At 41.7% G+C, this 18,868-nt stretch overlaps 3 protein-coding genes across 3 annotated transcripts in view; 1 reads left to right on the top strand and 2 right to left on the bottom strand.

Annotated features, from left to right (window-relative positions):
- Positions 1-5,629, top strand: part of fbn1 (fibrillin 1) — a 98,379-nt gene extending 92,750 nt beyond the window's left edge. Inside the window, 6 exon segments of the mRNA XM_053500419.1 lie at positions 30-146; positions 613-741; positions 878-997; positions 1,088-1,319; positions 1,460-1,622; positions 3,029-5,629. Coding sequence (XP_053356394.1) covers positions 30-146; positions 613-741; positions 878-997; positions 1,088-1,319; positions 1,460-1,622; positions 3,029-3,418 — 1,151 coding nt within the window. The 3' untranslated portion in view covers positions 3,419-5,629.
- A 446-nt stretch (positions 5,630-6,075) lies between these two features.
- On the bottom strand, positions 6,076-8,600 carry dut (deoxyuridine triphosphatase). Its single transcript, XM_053500420.1, has 7 exons — positions 8,371-8,600; positions 7,790-7,958; positions 7,226-7,317; positions 6,997-7,041; positions 6,799-6,873; positions 6,642-6,712; positions 6,076-6,336 (listed from the first exon to the last, which is right to left on the bottom strand). Exons 1-7 carry the CDS (start codon positions 8,474-8,476, stop codon positions 6,280-6,282), a joined length of 615 nt encoding a protein of 204 aa, XP_053356395.1. The 5' UTR covers positions 8,477-8,600; the 3' UTR covers positions 6,076-6,279.
- Positions 8,601-10,651: 2,051 nt separating this feature from the next.
- The window catches only part of slc12a1 (solute carrier family 12 member 1), a 31,072-nt gene continuing 22,855 nt past the window's right edge, over positions 10,652-18,868 (bottom strand). The window contains exons 18-26 of the mRNA XM_053500327.1: positions 18,723-18,829; positions 18,560-18,642; positions 18,257-18,379; positions 18,000-18,125; positions 17,661-17,772; positions 17,451-17,537; positions 12,069-12,204; positions 11,858-11,925; positions 10,652-11,518 (exon numbers count right to left, since the gene is read on the bottom strand). Coding sequence (XP_053356302.1) covers positions 11,383-11,518; positions 11,858-11,925; positions 12,069-12,204; positions 17,451-17,537; positions 17,661-17,772; positions 18,000-18,125; positions 18,257-18,379; positions 18,560-18,642; positions 18,723-18,829 — 978 coding nt within the window. The 3' untranslated portion in view covers positions 10,652-11,382. The remainder of the gene's footprint in view (positions 11,519-11,857; positions 11,926-12,068; positions 12,205-17,450; positions 17,538-17,660; positions 17,773-17,999; positions 18,126-18,256; positions 18,380-18,559; positions 18,643-18,722; positions 18,830-18,868) is intronic.

Below are 18,868 nucleotides of genomic sequence, written 5' to 3'. Positions count from 1 at the left end.
CTCGCTCTGCTCCATGTTCTCCCCTGTAGATCTGGATGAATGCGCCACTAAACAACACAACTGTCAGTTCCTGTGTGTCAACACCATCGGTGGATTCACCTGCAAGTGTCCCCCAGGATTCACACAACATCACACAGCCTGCATCGGTAACACACACAATACATTTTCAAATGCAATATAATGCCAAAAGTATGTGTACCCCTTCTGCTCCATTCGTCTGTAAAGGCTGTACACTAGACGTTGCTGTACACATCCAACGTGTGTGGATTTGTGTTTATTCACACACTTTACAGGAGCATTAGTGAGCTCAGGTGCTGATTTCGGGATGTCAAGGAGGCTCCAATCCCAGTTCATCCCAAAGCTGATGGTTCAGTCAGGGCTCTGTGCGGGAGACTCGAGTTCTTCCACTCCAACGCACTCTTAACGCACCACGTCTTCAAGTCTGTAGCCCCTCTTAGGTTCAGCGATGGGAACTGTAATGCTGCAGGGAACAGATGTTCTGTACAACTGTGTGGCTTTAACATACGGCAGGGTCATGGGTGTACATACTTTTGTGCTGTGAACACCATGCTAAGTGTTTATACATTGCACATCCTCTCTGTTTGTGTGTAGATAATAATGAGTGTACGTCAGACCCCGGTCTTTGCGGCCCTAACGGAGTGTGTCAGAACAGTCCTGGAAGCTTCAGCTGCGAGTGTCAGAGAGGGTTCTCACTCGACCAGGGGGGGCAACGCTGCGAAGGTGGCTCTCACATACACACACACACACACACACACACACACACACACACACACACACTCTCCCATGCAGGGTTTTTTTTATTTAAAATCACATTAATTACGTATATTAGATTGTGTACGTGTGTGTGTGTGTGTAGATGTTGATGAGTGTGATGGAGAGCATCGATGTAATCATGGCTGCCAGAATCTGATTGGTGGATTCAGGTGTAGCTGTCCCCACGGCTACCTGCAGCACTACCAGTGGAACCAGTGTGTCGGTGAGGAGTCAGCAACTTCCTTTATCTCTCTCACACACACACATACACACACAAACAGGGTGGTACTCAGAGCTGTATGTTTGTGTCTAGATGAGAATGAGTGTCAGAGTGGGCAGGTGTGTGGTAGCGCATCGTGTCACAACACCCTGGGCAGTTTCCGTTGTGTGTGTCCAAGCGGGTTCATGTTCGGTCAGACCAGCGGTGGGTGTGAGGACGTCAACGAGTGCTCGTCTTCACAGAACCCCTGCAATTACGGCTGCTCCAACACCGACGGGGGATTTGTCTGTGTGTGTCCACCCGGATACTTCAGGGCTGGACAGGGGTGAGACACACACATAAACACACAAAGACAAAAACATTTCCTTACTGTTATTTATAACAATTTCATTATAAAAACTGTACAAATAGCGAAGCTGCTACACAGGAGTGAAGAGCTTATGATTATCCTCTGTGTTGGTGTAGGCATTGTGTGTCAGGAGTGGGCTTTAGCAGCAGTAGTCCACCTCCAGGAGATGAGGAGAACGCTCTCTCACCTGAAGCATGTTATGAGTGTAAGATTAATGGCTATCCAAGGAAGGGACGACAACGACGCAGCAGCAACACTACTGAGGAGGACGACACACAGGTACACAACACACCGGGGTGCAGCATGCAAGTACACAACAGGGGGAATAGATGGATTGTCAGTCAGTCATTGCATTAAAACCACCTAGGATTTGGGTTCTGCTGCCTTGGCATTTCTGTGAGAACGGACTGGCCTTTGGTCCCTGCAAGCATGGTGAGCCTCAGGTACCCCTGATCCTGTCACCAGTTTAAAAGGGTGTATCTGATAATTAGTACTAATGTGTTAGTGTTACCTGAATACAGGATAAAGCGGTATAAAAGATGAGTGAGTTAGTGAGTGAGTGTTAGTGTTATGGCTGATCTGAGCATAAAGACCTGTGTCCTTGAAAGAATGGATGGATGGCATGAACAGATGAAAGTAGTAAATGACAGATAAAAACCTTAAAAAGAAGAGATACAGGACTGGATGCTTAAAATGATGGATGGATGGATGGATGGATGGATGGGCAGAAGATTTGGTGGATAGATGGATGTATAAGATAGATGGATGGGCAGAGGATTGGATAGATTGATGGATATAATGGATGTTACATAAACTGCTGAAGTCACAACATTAACTATGCAAAAACATCATAGATATAAAACTTTTATTACATATTTAATTTAAAATCCACATCTATATAGGAGGACATCCATTTGTCCCGACTGTGACTCTCATGTTTGCCACTAGGGGGAGGATGGGCAGTGAGCCTAAACAACCTTTGCCTTCCAGCAGTTCCCGGTCAAGTCAAGTCGGCTTTTATTGTCATTTCAACCGAAACAACGTTCCTCCAGGAACAAGGAGTACACAACATAAATTAACAGAACTAACTAGTTAACTAAGACACATAATTGGCTAAGTCAAACCAAATTGCCACCATAAATTTAAATTTATTGTAAAAATCACAGCAAAGAGAGGAAAAACTGGTTTATTCATCTAGTCCCAGAGAGAGGTCTTCAATAGAGGGACGAGAGAGCCTGATAATCTCCTGTCCTCACTATCCGCTGGGTGTTGGGGCCCGAGATGGGACAACTCCCAAACCAGACAGTGATGCTGCTCAGGATGCTCTCGATTGTTCCTCTACAGGAAATGGTTAGAATCAGTGGTGGAAGCTGATCCTGGATCAGGTTGGATTAAGGATCAGATGAAATTCTCCTCCAGGTAGAAACCCAAGAATTTGTTGGGAACATACTGAGACTATGAGACTGATGCCTGATACTAGTTTTGGTATGGGGATGTCCCGATGTGTGTAATGTACTGGAATGGGTTTGTGTTACGATGTGGTTACGAGTTACGAATTTGAGTTTTGGTTTTATGCATCCAGAGGGGTTGTGTTATCATTGCAAATCCATCATGAACTCCACATGATGAACATTACTACTATAATCATATTTTTATTACCAGTGTTTAATCTCTTCTACTTCCAGGTCAATCAGGAAGTGATTACTTCAGCCAGTGTGGATGTTGATGACATCATTCGTTTTAACCTGAGCATTGGCGAGCTGAGTGTTAAAGATCACATCATGGAGTTCCTGCCTGCTCTCTCCATGCTCAAAAACCATGTGCGGTATGCGATCGACTTCGGGAATGACGCCGGACTTTTCAAACTCAACCAGAGGGACGGAGTGAGCTTCCTCCATGTGTCCAAAAACAAGCGGCACAACCTTCTGCCTGGAGTTTATTACTTACAAATCAGTGGCGTTCCCAGGTACGCTAAGAAGGAGCTGGATGCGCTAGAGGATGAGAACGATAAAGACTACCTCAGTGGAGAACTGGGAAAAACGCTACACATTAAACTACAAATCGATTTGCATTAGCTTTGTACCAAAGTAACGATCCAGGAGGACTCTTATTCACTACAGCAAAAGATCTCCACATCAGAGATATTGTCTCTCCACATCGTGTCTCAGAAATAATCCTAACAGTAATAACAGCACGCATCTACATTTGATAGAACTCGAAGCTGCAGCATAAACGTGTTTCATCTGATTCAGCACACATACTGAATTACAGCATTGTTTGTCCTGTGCCCTTGTCCACTTCCCTGTCGAGTAAGTGCGCACTTGCTCTAGCAGTTTTCTCCGAGTCACTTGCTTCCTTCGCAACGTGTACAGTCATGTCAGCTCGCTAACTCTCCTGTGTGATTATAAGCTAATTATATTATTAAAATGCAGAAAAAAGCTGAACGGCTAGCTAGCATGACAACTGAATGGCTTATCGGCTGGCATGCTAACTAGCTAGTAGAATAAACCAGGCTGACTAGCTTGCTTTAAATAAATAATATGGGTGAACATGGTTAGTCAATCCATCCAACTGGACAGCTTTCTGTGTTTATACCAGTTACACAATATGTATCTCAATCATCTAGCACATCTTAGATATCTAAGGGGACCAGGAGAAGTGCTCGAGGGCAGATAAAAACAGTATTGAAACAGTGATAAAGCTAAAAGGGTTGAATAAACATTGTCTGAATGTTCGAGCAGGGACCTGGACAGTAATATCACTTATTAAATCACTCATCTGACCAAGTCTGTGTTTTTTGACCACTTTAAATTGTAAGCTTTAAAAGTTTTTAAGTTGTATTTTGGTAAAAAATAAATGACCACAATGTCCTCTTTATCCTGTAATGTATTTTAATGCATGGTTTTGTTTGCTTTGTTAATTTTGCGCTGGAGGCTAAAGCAGCTAACACACTAACACTACACTCACATCAGCACAGTGACAGGTGGTGGTTCATTTTCTGCGATTTCAGGAACAACAACAATTCAGTAGATTTTCTCAACTTGGACAGATCTTCCAGGGAATGTGGTCTGAAGGTTCCCCAGTTCCTCAGTCAAGCCTCTAAATTTAGAACTCAATAACTTAGCATTTATGCAGAACAGGCAGGTGTCGCTCAGGGGGTAGTATGTTGGACTATGGATCATTAGGGTTTAAACCCTAGCACTGCCAAGCTGCCCCTGTTGTGCCATTGAGCGAGGCCCTTAACCCTCACCTACTCAGATGTGTAATGAGATAAATCTAAGTCTCTCGGGATGAGGGCATCTGCCCAGTCTTCTAAAAGGAAATGTTATTTAGAATTTCCAAACTTATACCACATACACCTTGATTTCTAGGACACTTGATGTCATAACAATATGACAGACTTCCCTTTCCAATATTTTCTACCTGATAAAGCTGGAAGTATGAACACCAGAATTAAAATAGGAATAGCTTTTAGTGAGTCAGGGAAAAGTACAAAAACTGAAACTAATGTAAACCACATTGTTCAAAAGACTGCCCCCAAACTGAGACACAGCTAATGTTCCTTATTGTAATGAATAAGCCTAGACAGGCCACGCCCACCAGAGACTTGTCACATGTGATATGAGTGCAGGTGATGGGAAGCCTCCAGTGTAAGACCAGTGCAAACCCAAAGGGTTTTTTGAGTTGTTCAGGTTTTCTCACACAGATTTTAGGCTAAAGGGGAAATTGTGTGGTATTTATTTTCACCTGAACTGATGTTTGTTGTTTTTTTTTTTTTTGGGGGGGGGGGGGGGGGGGGGTTCCATTGTGGTTATAAAGGACTCTGCTTCTGTCGTTTCTGTGCTGTCTATCATAGCTCAGTGTTTTAATCGTATTTACTGGTGCTAATAACATCATTATGAATGCACTGCAAACTGTCAGACTGACGCCACTTAATGCCTTTCGCTACTCTGCGCAGTACGTGTGTGTATCACTGTAACCACGCCACGTTTAATCCGGGGATCTGTTATAAACACATGTATAGTGCCCTGGACCAAAGGGCTCACAATGGTGCTCATTATAAAGACCAACTACTTTTTTTTATTCTCATTTTGTATAACTGTACATTTCACCTTTCAGAGGGAGAAAAAGTAAGAGAGGAGATTACTGCACTGAGGCCACTCAGGCCAAAAACACACACTCGCATCATAAGTCAGTGCCTTTAACGAGACACCACCGGCATCCAGTGTTCACATCTGTGAGAAGATTAGGTGTACATTCACAATAAAAGAACGTTATGGTTTTAAGAGTGCACGAGTCCGTCCTTTATTTATAATTATGGCACTTAACAGTAAACACTGCAGACTCCTTATAAACAGACTTTAAAAATCATGTCCTTTTTACAAAGTTTTCCGTAAGATGTGCGACATGAGTGTAAGGAGTCTCCAGTGTGAGCCCTGTGTAACAGTCAGAGGTAAAGCTGAAATATCTTTAGGACAGAGGAGTTTACGCTGCTTTGCGGTTTCTCAGTCACATGACACCAACATCATATTAACTTCAGGAGAGAAAAAAAAAAAATGTTTGTAGCTACAGGAAGTAACTATTTTACTACAAAACTTAAAGTAGTGGTCATTTTTAGACCCATACTTGGGGACACGAACACATTTTGGTGCAAGTGATCTCTCCCTTATAAAACCTTACCTTCCTGTCCTGAGTAACAAGAGCATCAGAAATACCATAGTTCTCAGACTAATTTATAAACACCAAGTTTTATTCTTAAATCCTAAACAAAAAAAACTTAAATCATTAACATTACAGTAACTGAATGAATATAATAGCACCATTTGGTGGTCCAACACTGTACTACATCAGCACAAACTCATAATTATGCAGAAAACATTTGAAATACAAAGCTGTTTTTTTTTTTTAAACATTTATTTAAATAAAACCAACATTTTTAGCTCCGCCCAGTGGAGCCGAATCCCCCAGCACCTCTCTCAGTCTCATCCAGCGTCTGGGAAGGAAAGGAAAGGGGGGGGGGGGGGACATTTACTACCAAATTAACTAGTTATTGATTTATTTATGAGACTAGAACAGAGATATGTTTAGGATGCAACCTGAGGCAGTGGTTTAATGCAGTTGAACACACTACTTCCTCAGAGTATTTAGAACATGGAGGGTGTGGTATGTATGTATATGTGTGTACATTATATATATTACATACATACACACAAAGTGAGAGCAAGAGAAAATACAATGTACATAAACTTGTGTAAACTCTTTAGATGATCATAAATGTCTCGGACTGTGTGTCTTTACCGCCAGCTCCTGCAGGTCAGGGTAGCAGATCCTCTCACACACTAGCTGAGCCACTCTGTCTCCCTTCCTCACTGCAAATCAAACACAACACGTTTATTACACAAATCTACATCAAGTCTCTCTCTCTCTCTCCGCACCGACTTTGACCTCTCCGCACCTTCAAACGTCTCCTTGCCAAAGTTGAAGAGGACGACCCCGACGTTCCCTCTGTAGTCCTCATCGACCACACCCGCTAAACAGGAAAGCATGCGGTTAGCAGGAGCTCAGACTGTACCGGTGTCAGTTATAACACCTATAATCACCGACATGCACTCAGTAACACACTATACTGACCGAGTCGGACCAAATCACTCACCTCCAACATCGATAAAGTGCTTTGCCGCCAGACCAGAGCGAGGAGCTGAGGAGCAACAATCACAAAAGAAAAAGATCATAACCTCTGCGTATTCACATATAAATAAATATACATACCGGGTGTGTGTGGGTGGGTGGGTGGGTGTGTGAAGCCGCATGGCGATGGCGAAAACAACAAAAGGCTGTACACAATCGTAAGTGACAAATGTGGAGACGTGGTGTGTCCATACCGACTCGGCCGTAACACCCTGCAGGAACGGCGATCTGGATGTCCGTCTTTACTATGGCCTTGTCCATCGGTGCGATCGAGTAATCATATGCACTGAGAGAGAAACAAACCATCACCACCATCTCATACACCTTCAATATGTATTCTAATCTAATACAGGCAACAACAACAAAAGTGATGTGAATAAAGTCTTCACTTCCTTGTGACTGTTGGACAGGGTGAACTTTAGGCACATTCGCTTTGTGAAATGTTGTGAATTTTCTCTCTCGACATTTAAGCAACATCTTGTTTTATCCTCCTGAGACCCAAATGTCCTCATTATAACTTGTACCACAAGTAAAATGAACTGTACAAGTAAGGGCATAATAAAAATATTACAAAATATAGAAATAAAGTGGCAATGGCTGTGCAAATATGCATGAAAAGTGACTTGAGAAAGTGTCATGTGCAATGGAGGAGATAAAGCAAAGAATACTTCAGAAACATTTTTTTTTTCCTCATAACCCTTTAGTAACCCAATTCAAGGTGATAAATATATTTTTTAATGTGTGTGTGTTGCTCGTACCTGTACAGGTCGTACCCCGCGGCTTTAGCAGAGCCTCGGCTCGGGGCAGTAGCATGCTCGGACAGTTTAGCGAACTTTAGCACGATGCCTCCATTCAGCTCCTCAGTCCTGCTCTTCTTCACAGGGGACACTGCGGCTCCGTCTGTCGCTCCTGAGCACGGCATTCTGCCTGAAACACGAGCACCGCGGCGTAAAACCAGGAAATACGGAACAAATTCGGGAAAACTGACAGGAATGCAGGCCACTGATGTCCCTGAGGTAAATCTCCTCACACCGCCGGCGCCAAAACTCTCCCGCCAATAGTTTGACCTGAATTTAAAGGGCGCGCGCCCCGCCTCCCCGCGCTTTTTTTAAACCAATGATAAGCGGCGATGTTAAGTCCCGCCCCTCCTCCCTGTCCAATCAGAGAGCTGCGCGCACACAGCCGTTTCTACGCAGATATATCACGATTGAAAGACGTCACATAAATAATATAGAGTAACAACAGGTCCTCCACACTCACCACTCCGCGTTATTTATATAATAAACACACCCTGGTGTCGGATGTTAATCTGCAGTGAGAGATATAGAAAGTGAGATACCGTTTCTGAGGGAAGAGCAGCATCTCCTCGGTGCTAACGCTAGCCTGTGTCCGCGGTACAGCACAGACTTGACACAGAAACACAACATGCCGATTAAAGTCTTCATCCGCACATGTCCCCTCAGTGTGTCCTGCAGACAGAAAGCCAGCGCGTTCCTCTCACACACAGCTCTGTGGATTAATGTAATTATACACTCAAGCTGCGCACTGCTCGGCTGCTGCGTTCAGACTGAAAGGCGCATGCGCGGCGCTGCCGCGGTCAGACTGAAAGGCGCATGCGCGGCGCTGCTGCCTACAGTGGCCGACAAGGGCCAATACACCGCGAATACCGAAAACACACACTATTCAGCGTGGTCTGTTAGTGTGGATACATAGTCAATGTGCAGCCTCGTGTATACCAGTACAGATTTACTGTCTTTTGAAAATAACTCAACATACAGCCATTATTGTCAAAATAGCCGTCAACAAAAGTGAGTAGACCATGTAAAGTCACATGTCCTATACAACGTGTTCATGTCTTCGTCAGTGGCCGAGTACAGTGGGGTAAAAAAGTATTTAGTCAGCCACCAATGGTGCAAGTTCTCCCACATTAAAAGATGAGAGAGGCCTGTCATTTTCATTATAGGTATACCTTAACTATGAGACAAAATGTAAAAAAAAAAGTTTTTTGTAGGATTTTTAATGAATTAATTGGTAAATTCCTCTGTAAAATAAGTATTTGGTCACCTACTGCACAAACAAGCAAGATTTCTGTCTCTCACAGACCTGTAACTTCTTCTTTAGGAGGCTCCTCAGTCCTCCACTTGTTACCTGTATTAATGGCATCTGTTTGAACTCATTATCAGTATAAAAGACACCTGTCCACAACCTTAAACAGTCACACTCCAAACTCCACTATGGCCAAGACCAAAGAGCTGTCAAAGGACACCAGAAACTAAACTGCACCAGGCTGGGAAGACTGAATCTGCAATCGGTAAGCAGCTTGGAGTAAAGAAATCAACTGTGGGAGCAATTATTAGAAAACGGAAGACCTACAAGACCACTGATAATCTCCCTCGATCCGGGGCTCCGGCAAGATCTCATCCTGTGGGGTCAAAATAATCACAACTGTGAGCAACATCATGCTTTGGGGCTGTTTTTCTGCAAAGGTTTTTTTTTTCTTATTTTGTCTCTTATAAGGTATACCTATGATGAAAATTACAGGCCTCTCACTACAGCTACTATATACACACACACACACACACAAACCTTTGACAGGTAGTGTGTCTACATCCTTGCTCAATTTTATGGTAAATGCCTGCTTATGTATTATTAGCACACACATATATATACTCAGCAAAAAAAGAAACATCCCTTTTTTAGGGCTGTGTATTTCAACAAAAATGTTCTAAAAATCAAATAACTTTACAGATCTTCATTGTAAAGGGTTTAAACAATGTTTTCCATGCACGTTCAATTAACCATAATCAATTAATTAACATGCACCTGTGGAATGGTCGTTAAGACCTTAACAGCTTACAGAAAGTAGGCATTTAAGGTCACAGTTCTAAAAACGCAGGACACTAAAGAGACTTGTCTACCGACTGTGAAAAACACCCAAAGAAAGATGCCCAGGGTCCCTGCTCCACAACAACTGCCCGAGTCACACCAGGAACACACAATCCCTCCATCAGTGCTCAGACTGTCCGCAATAGGCAGTCCATGAGGAGGAGATGCACTGCAGTACTTCAAGCAGCTGGTGGCCACCAGATACTGACTGGTACTTTTGATTTTGAGCCTCCCTTCATTCAGGGACACATTGGGAAACATTTTTAGTTTATGTCTTATGGTGTTGACTCTTTTAGTGTTTATACAAATATTTACACATTAAGTTTACTGAAAGTAAAAACAGTTGAAAGTCAGAGGACGTTTCTTTTTTATGCTGAGTGTATATATATATAGTTTCATATACAGTACTATATATACTGTACACTACTATTTGCACTTCTGGTAGATCTATCAAGCACTGATGGGGAAACTTAGACCAGAAGAGTTTTGCAGTCGAGACTCCATTAGTTCATTTAAACTTTAACATAATAATCCTGGAACTGGAATATATCCATCATCCATCCTGCTCCCCAGCAGTTCTCTTTGCTCTTGTAACAGAATGTACTGTATATTACTGTTACACTTATGCTGCTTTAAAGTGCAAGAGGTGAGAAAGAAAAGAACAGGCACTGTAACAAAAATAGGAAGTTTAAGGAAGAATTTGTTTAAATATTTTATTGAGTAAATTACAAGAATTTACATTTATAGTATATAAAATGTCCAGAGTGAAATCTATTTATTATTTCATTAGAAGAGACCCAAAGCTTTTATAAATACAGAGACCTTTATTTGTTTAATATGTGTAGTTATTTCCCCAGCTGTATCCTAACTAAGGTGCAAAATATACAAAAACCTACAGGACAAAAAAAAAACAGCCTCGAAAATACCACTCAGTGTCTTTATAATTACCCCCCCATCCATCACCAATCTGTAGATCCATTATTATTATCTGACATACATTTATTACATTTATACTGCAAATATCCACCAATATCATCTGTCATATTTCTTCACTCGTTATTTATCCATCATCCTTCCAACCATCCGCTTAGTGACTCACTGCAGCAAATTACACTTCATCTTAAATCCTTCTATGCATTCATTCATCATAAGCAATTACTTTCAGCTTTTATTTTATGACCTGTAGGACACATACACATTAAATCTAACTGTAGAGATGTACATTTCCACTAGAGAGCAGTAGTGTGTTCTTCATGGGCTGTGTCTCATTCCTGCACCCTCATCCACTTCTCCATGGTTAATTCCCCGGTATGAGCTAATCAATCATTACGTGTCATTAGAGAACGTGATCATGGTGCTAACAGGTTAAGGTTAGGTTAGGACACTACAGGTTAAATATGTGTTATAATCTCTCCTGAGGCAGTAGGGCATAGGACATAGTGAAAATGGGATTGGAACACTGCCTTTATGAGTAGAAGGTGAGAACGCTCTTGTGGTTCCCGCGCACCAGCACAGTGGGGGGCAGGTTTTTAGTCAGGACCTCCAACCACGACATGTAAAGGTGATCAGATACAGAGCCTTTACGGGCGATCGGCATGCTCCTGTCTCACACACACACACACACACACACACACACTGGGTCATTGTCTGGATTCCACATGATGTTGCATAATAATAATAATAACGTAATTATTACAGTTGTGTGTGTTTAAATTCGAGTGTATGAGACAGATGTGTATATTGTGTTGTGTAGGAAAAGAGCATAAGCAAAGAGATGCAAGTGTGTGTGGGGAAAGGTGTGTGAGACAGGTGTGTGTGATGCAGCTTTGTGTCAGACATGTGCATGTGAGACAGCTGTGTTTGTGTGAGAGAGGTCTGTCAGATGTGTGTGTGTGTGTGTGTGTGTGTGTGTGTGTGTGAGAGAGGTGTATATGACTTACAGTATGATAAGTTTAGCTGCTCTGGAGCTCTCCTGCAGTAACTCATTCAGACGCACCTGAAGAGTCGTCTGTACAGAAACAACACACAAACATTCATCCTCTCCTGTGTTTGTTTCCTCTCCCAGACACGGAGCGACTGATCCCTCTTATACCCGTTCACTCTCTCCTCTACCTAATGATCTGTGTGTGTGTGTGTGTGTGTGAGTGAGACCTTCTCCTCAAAGCGGTCCAGCTCAGCGTCAGTGATCTTCCAGGGGTTCTCCTTCCTCAGGGCTTCAGCCTCAGCCGTGTCCTTCGAGCCCTCGTACAGCCGGAACGGTGCGATCATGTCCTCAAACAGCTTCCAGCTGCACACACACACACACACATACACACACACACACACACACACACACATACATATACACACACACACATACACACACACATACATACATATACACACACACACACACACATACACACACATACACACACACACACACACACACACACACAGAGTATTAGTGTTTAACATGAACAACAGAATATTGTGATCTGAAGCTACGTTAACACGTCAGTTAAATCTGACCCAATTCTGATTTTTTTGCTCATATGTGACACATATCGGATAAACAGGAGAAAAACGCCTGCATTCCGATATTTCGAGATCAGTTTTAGGCCTCAGATATAATTAAATATAAATCAGATATAATCAGATATAATTAAATATAAATCAGATATAATCAGATATAATTAAATATAAATCAGATATAATCAGATATAAATCGGATATAAATCAGATATATTTAAATATAAATCAGATATAATCAGATATAAATCAAATTTAATCAGATATAAATCAGAGATAATTAAATATAAATCAGATATAATCAGATATTAATCAAATATAAATCAGATATAATCAGATATAAATCAGATATTGTACAAAAACACGGACACAAATTTAATTCATTTGAAATTCTTTATAGTAACATAAGTGTATTTAACTATATTAAGTCAGCTCAGTCGATCCCGCTAATTGTCATTTACAGACCTCCAGGGCCGTACTCGGAATTTCTTAGTGAATTTGCAGATTTCCTTTCAAATCTAGTCGTTTCTGTAGACAAAGTGTTAATTGCTGGAGATTTTAATATTCATTTTGAGAATCCAGAAGACCCTCTGAGAACTGCATTTATGTCCATACTGGACTCGGTAGGAGTAAATCAGTGTGTAGTAGGACCCACTCATAAAGCAGGTCACACTTTAGGTTTAATAACATTATTCGGATTAAGTATAAGAAATTTATTCACAATTCCACTATCTGAAGTTATCTCAGATCACTATCTTGTCTCAATTCAAGTGTGTCACAGTAATAATGTACGCACAGCGCCGGGCTACCGTATGAAACGTACATTCACATCAACCACCAAACAGAGTTTTATCAGTAATCTTCCAGAGTTCCCAACTTTGATTAGATCACCGTCTGACCCCACAGAACTCGATCAGGCGACTGAATATTTAGAGTCGACATTTCGCTATACCTTAGATAATGTAGCTCCAGTCAAAAGAAAAATTATTAGAGATAAGAAACTTGCTCCCTGGTATAACGATCACACGCGCACTTTAAAACAGACCGCTCGGAAATTAGAACGTAAATGGCGTCAAACTAAATTGCTAGTATTTCAAATAGCATGGAAGGAGAGCATCCTGAACTATAGAAAAGCTCTTAGTGTAGCTAGATCAACATATCTCTCCACTCTTATAGAAAATAACAAAAATAATCCTAGATTCTTATTTAATGCTGTAGCCAAATTAACCAGAAATAAGACCACTGCAGAAATCTCCACAACAACATCGTGCAATAGTGAGGAATTCATGAACTTTTTTAATAATAAAATTGTAAATATTAGGCATAAAATTGAGGTTTTGAAACCGAACAATGTAATTGATGCAGATGTTAATCTAGCCATGTCAGACCAGAACCTAGAATACTTTACTCCCCTTGAAGAGAATGAACTAATTTCACTCATCTCTTCTTCAAATTCATCAACCTGTATATTAGATCCTGTACCGACACATTTTCTTAAACAGATAGTACCAGCAATAACAAAACCCCTGTTGAGAATAATTAATTCTTCACTCAGCATTGGTTATCTAAAATCTTTTAAATTAGCAGTTATCAAACCAATAATTAAGAAACCTGACCTCGACCCCTGTCAGCTGTCCAGTTACAGACCAATATCAAACCTCCCCTTTATCTCTAAGATCCTGGAAAAGATAGTAGCGGAGCAGCTATGCTCATATATACATAGAAATGGCATACATGAACTGTATCAGTCAGGATTTAGGCCTCATCACAGTACAGAGACAGCGCTCGTTAAAGTAGTAAATGACATTCTATTGGCCTCTGATCAGGGTTGTGTAACTATGCTTGTATTACTTGACCTCAGTGCAGCTTTTGACACCGTTGATCACGCTATTCTTCTTCACAGATTAGAAAATGTAGTGGGAATTAAGGGTACAGCCCTCTCCTGGCTCAGATCCTATCTGACCCATCGTTATCAGTATGTAGACTTAAATGGTGATTATTCTGCATGTTCTCTGGTGGAGTTTGGCATTCCGCAGGGTTAAGTTTTAGGTCCACTGCTTTTTTCCTTTACATGCTTCCTCTGGGCAACATAATCCGTAAGCATGGTATTAGTTTTCATTGTTATGCTGACGATACACAGTTATATGTCTCAGCAAAACCTGATGAGAAAAAACAGCTTACTAAAATTGAGCAATGTGTGCAGGACATAAGAAATTGGATGCTAATTAACTTCCTTCTGCTAAATCCGGATAAGACAGAAGTTCTAGTCATAGGACCGCATACAGCTAGGAGTAAAATTTTAGATCACACCGTAACTTTAGATGCCCTTTCTGTTCCATCAAATGCAACAGTGAAAGACCTTGGTGTGATTATTGATTCCAGCCTTTCATTTGAAGCACATGTAGATAATATTACCAGGATAGCATTCTTTCACCTCAGAAATATTGCCAGAATAAGAAATTTATTGTCGCTAAACGACGCAGAAAAATTAGTTCATGCTTTTATCACCTCTAGGTTGGACTATTGTAATGCCTTACTGTCTGGTTGTTCAGCTAGATGCATAAATAAGCTTCAGCTAGTCCAGAATGCAGCAGCGAGAGTCCTCACCAGAACCAGAAGATATGAGCACATCACCCCTATCTTATCTTCACTCCATTGGCTCCCTGTGAAATTTCGCATTGACTTTAAAATACTACTTTTGACATATAAAGCATTAAATGGTCTCGCGCCGCAGTACCTGAGCGAACTGCTAGTGTCTTACGATCCGCCACGCCTACTTCGATCAAAGGATGCAGGCTGCTTGTCAGTACCGCGTATTATGAAAAATACAGCTGGGGGCAGAGCTTTTTCTTACAAAGCCCCAAAGTTATGGAATAGTTTTCCAAATAGTGTTCGGGACTCAGACACAGTCTCAGTGTTTAAGTCCAGGCTAAAAACCTATTTATTTAGCCAAGCGTTTTTATAAATAGATTTGCCATAGGTAAAGGAGCAGATCTGGGGGACTCATGGACGTAGAGTATTATGGTGAACTGGTATGTTTGGATGCTGTCTTCCTCACTCTCATTGATCACTCAGGTTTGCTGACGGTGAGGTGATTGTTTGCTTTACATGTCAGGAAGCCCTCATGTTTGTGTTTCCTTCTGGCTCTCCCTTTTAGTTATGCTGTCATAGTTAGTCCTGCCGGAGTCTCTGCTTGCACTCTACAGTTAATATACATTCACATTATACATTGTGTGACTGTGACCATACCTAACTGCCATCTCCTCTTCTTCTCTTTCCCCCCCTCTTTCTTTTTCCTCTCTCCTCCTGTCCCCCCCTTTCACTCTTTCTCTCTCTCTCTGTCGAGCTACACATGTCGTTCCTGAGCTGCCAGTGATCCAGACTCCCTCTGCCCTCCGGACCTGTCTGACCCATCCTGGTGCCCCGCTTCTGGCTGAAGATCTCGTCACATGGATGCCCCGTGTGTCTCTCTGGGATGCGTCTGGTGTCTGGGAATGATTCTCTCTACCTAGAAAATGGTTCTGGCCTTGACTGGTGTTGGCAACTGTTTCTCTGGGGACTTGACAGTTCGATAGTTCATGACTGGAACTTCTTACAAGTCTACCTGGGTCTTCAATAACTACCTGGACTCCATATTAACATCAATTAACATCAGCTATTATAGCTGAACTGCCTCCCACCCTACACACTGTATAAATGCAGATTATTTACTGCTTTCTGTTTCACCCAAATGAGGATGGGTTCCCTGTTGAGTCTGGTTCCTCTCAAGGTTTCTTCCTATTACCATCTCAGGGAGTTTTTCCTTGCCACTGTCGCCCTCGGCTTGCTCACCAGGGACAAACTGACCATTTTGATTCATACAAATTCACATTTCATACAAACTTAAATAATTCTTTTGACTATGTAAAGCTGCTTTGCGGCAATGAAAATTGCTAAAAGCGCTATACAAATAAAATTCAATTGAAGTAAATCAGATATAATCAGATATAAATCAGATATAAATCAGAGATAATCAGAGATAATTAAATATAAATCAGATATAATCAGATATTAATCAGATATAAATCAAATATAAATCAGATATAATCAGATATAAATCAGAGATAATCAGATATAAATCAAATATAATCAGATATAAATCAGAGATAATTAAATATAAATCAGATATAATCAGATATTAATCAAATATAAATCAGATATAATCAGATATAAATCAGATATAAATCAGAGATAATTAAATATAAATCAGATATAATCAGATATAAATCAGATATAAATCAGATATAAATCAGATATAATCAGATATAAATCAGATATAATCAGATATAAATCAGATATAATCAGATATAAATCAGATATAATCAGGTATAAATCAGATATAAATCAGATATAATCAGATATAATCAGACATGTGCTAATGTGATTGTGGTGTAAACAGACAGATCGGATTTCCTGAGACATTGTGTTCTGTACTTCATTTAAACTGCGACTTCTTCACGGTTTAATGACGTAATGTTATTCTCCGGTGGAATTATAACATCGCAGGTGACATGAAAGAGGAAAAGCACCCAGCCCCCCTTGTGTTAATGCTTATTAGCGCTAAATAACATTAATAAATCAGTATTTGGTGAATGAAGCATGTGCACAGGCTGAAGTTATGCCGTTTTTTTCAATTCCTCCGTTTTAAAACCATGGTGACGTTTCGTGAACTTTGTATATATCACAGAGTGTCAAGCGTACTTCACCTCCGTCTATCTTGGCTAGTGTGTAGCGCAGGAACCTCCCTTTAAGTATGTGCGATGTTTCAGATGGTATGGCGAGTGTAAACACGTGTATCGGATATGAGTCATAGGTGAAAGAACGTGTAAACAGACGTATGTGTGTGTGTCAGATATAGGCAACAAATCAGAACTGGGCATCGAGACCTGCAGTGTAAACGGGGCTTTAGTTCCTATAGAAAGGTCCCAGCAAAAGCAAACACACACACACACACACACACAGAGTGAGCTTTAGGTAATATACTTTTCTGTAGTGGGTCTGATGTGAAGGTCTGTGATGATGATGATGTCCAGGCATTTAATCCTGAATTTGTTCAACAGAGAGTCAATTCTGAAACACACACACACACACAAAGTATGTTACAAACATTAATGTTAATAAATCTGTACGTGCGTGTGTGTGTGTGCGTGTGTGTATGTGCGTGTGTGTGTGCGAGTGTGTGTGTGCTCGTACTCCTCTTTCTCTTGCTGTACACGCTCCGCTTGTCCTGCAGTGAAGATGCGCAGCTTACAATCTCTCCACTTCTTCCTGGTGGTCAGTATGTAGGGCAGTAACAGAGTCAGACCTGCACACACACACACACACACACACACACAGACACACAGTTTAATCATCATTTGAACATCGATGGGTTAAAATGATCCTCCGTTTGTTCTGAGACTCTCAGCTGAACCGAGTGACTGTTACAGTGAGTCAGTGTCGAGTTCTGCCACTAGGAGGCGCAGTCTTGTCTCAGCTGTGTGTCTCATCAGTGTGGACTGTGGATGTGGTTTGGTGGTATCTAACTCGTACCTCCGTCATCAAATAACCACCACACGTCGATGGTCCCCTTCCCCTGGTTCCTCTTGAACTGGCAGCTGGCCTCCATCAGACGCTGGTTTATCTTCAGCACATCAGACGACTGGGGCACGTCCACACCTGAGGGGGGACACATGGACAGAAAGCAGGTACTCAGGTGTGTGCTGCGGGGCTTCAGTCGGGTGTAGACTGCAGACAGACACGCGGACCTGAGAAGTGGGCGGAGCTGAAGAGATCACATGGTGCGTTACCTTTAGGATTGAGAGCTTTCTTTGACTTAACGAATCTGTTAAAGAACCCGTGTCCTCCTTCCTGAAAGCCGTTCTCCTCCATCTCCATCGCCTGCTGCTCCAGGAGCATCCTCTCCATCTCCTCTGGGGGGGATCACACACACACACACACACACACACAAAACAAGCAGGAGGGTTACACAACTTTACTTCTTTCCACACTAAAGGACCTGATTTGAACTTGAGATTCTGACCTGTGTGTGGAGATTAAGACAGAAAATGACATAATTGTTTGTTAGTTAGTTAGTTAGTTTGTTTGTTTACCTTCAGCTGCGAGGATGTGTGAGATGTCCAGTCCCTGATTGAGCCTCAGCATCACCAACCCGTACTCACAATCAAACGCATCGCTAAACACAACACACAACAGGGTTACTGCAGAGCTCTCTCTCTGTGTGTGTGTGTGTGTGTGTGTGTCTGTAAAACCTACTGCAGAACCCCGACATATTCTTGCACGTCCTTGATGTTTGCTGTCTTCCAGTCTCTCTTAAATCCCAGCATCAGTGTGTTTGGTCTGAGCCTGCCCAACCCTGCTGCCTGAAACACACACACACACACACACACACACACACACAT

The sequence above is a fragment of the Clarias gariepinus genome, chromosome 7, assembly GCF_024256425.1.
Source record: "Clarias gariepinus isolate MV-2021 ecotype Netherlands chromosome 7, CGAR_prim_01v2, whole genome shotgun sequence".
Lineage (NCBI taxonomy): Eukaryota > Metazoa > Chordata > Actinopteri > Siluriformes > Clariidae > Clarias > Clarias gariepinus.
The sequence above is the reverse complement of the archived record's forward strand: the minus strand, read 5'-3'. Positions and strand labels throughout refer to the sequence as shown.

Excerpts from the sequence above, each read along its gene's own strand:
- dut (XM_053500420.1), bottom strand. The coding sequence starts at position 8,476 with ATGAAGACTTTAATCGGCATGTTGTGTTTCTGTGTCAAGTCTGTGCTG. Across the intron at positions 7,959-8,370 it reads CTGCTCTTCCCTCAGAAACG|GCAGAATGCCGTGCTCAGGA; the intron begins GTATCTCACTTT and ends CTCGTGTTTCAG. Across the intron at positions 6,874-6,996 it reads GCACTTTATCGATGTTGGAG|CGGGTGTGGTCGATGAGGAC; the intron begins GTGAGTGATTTG and ends TTTCCTGTTTAG.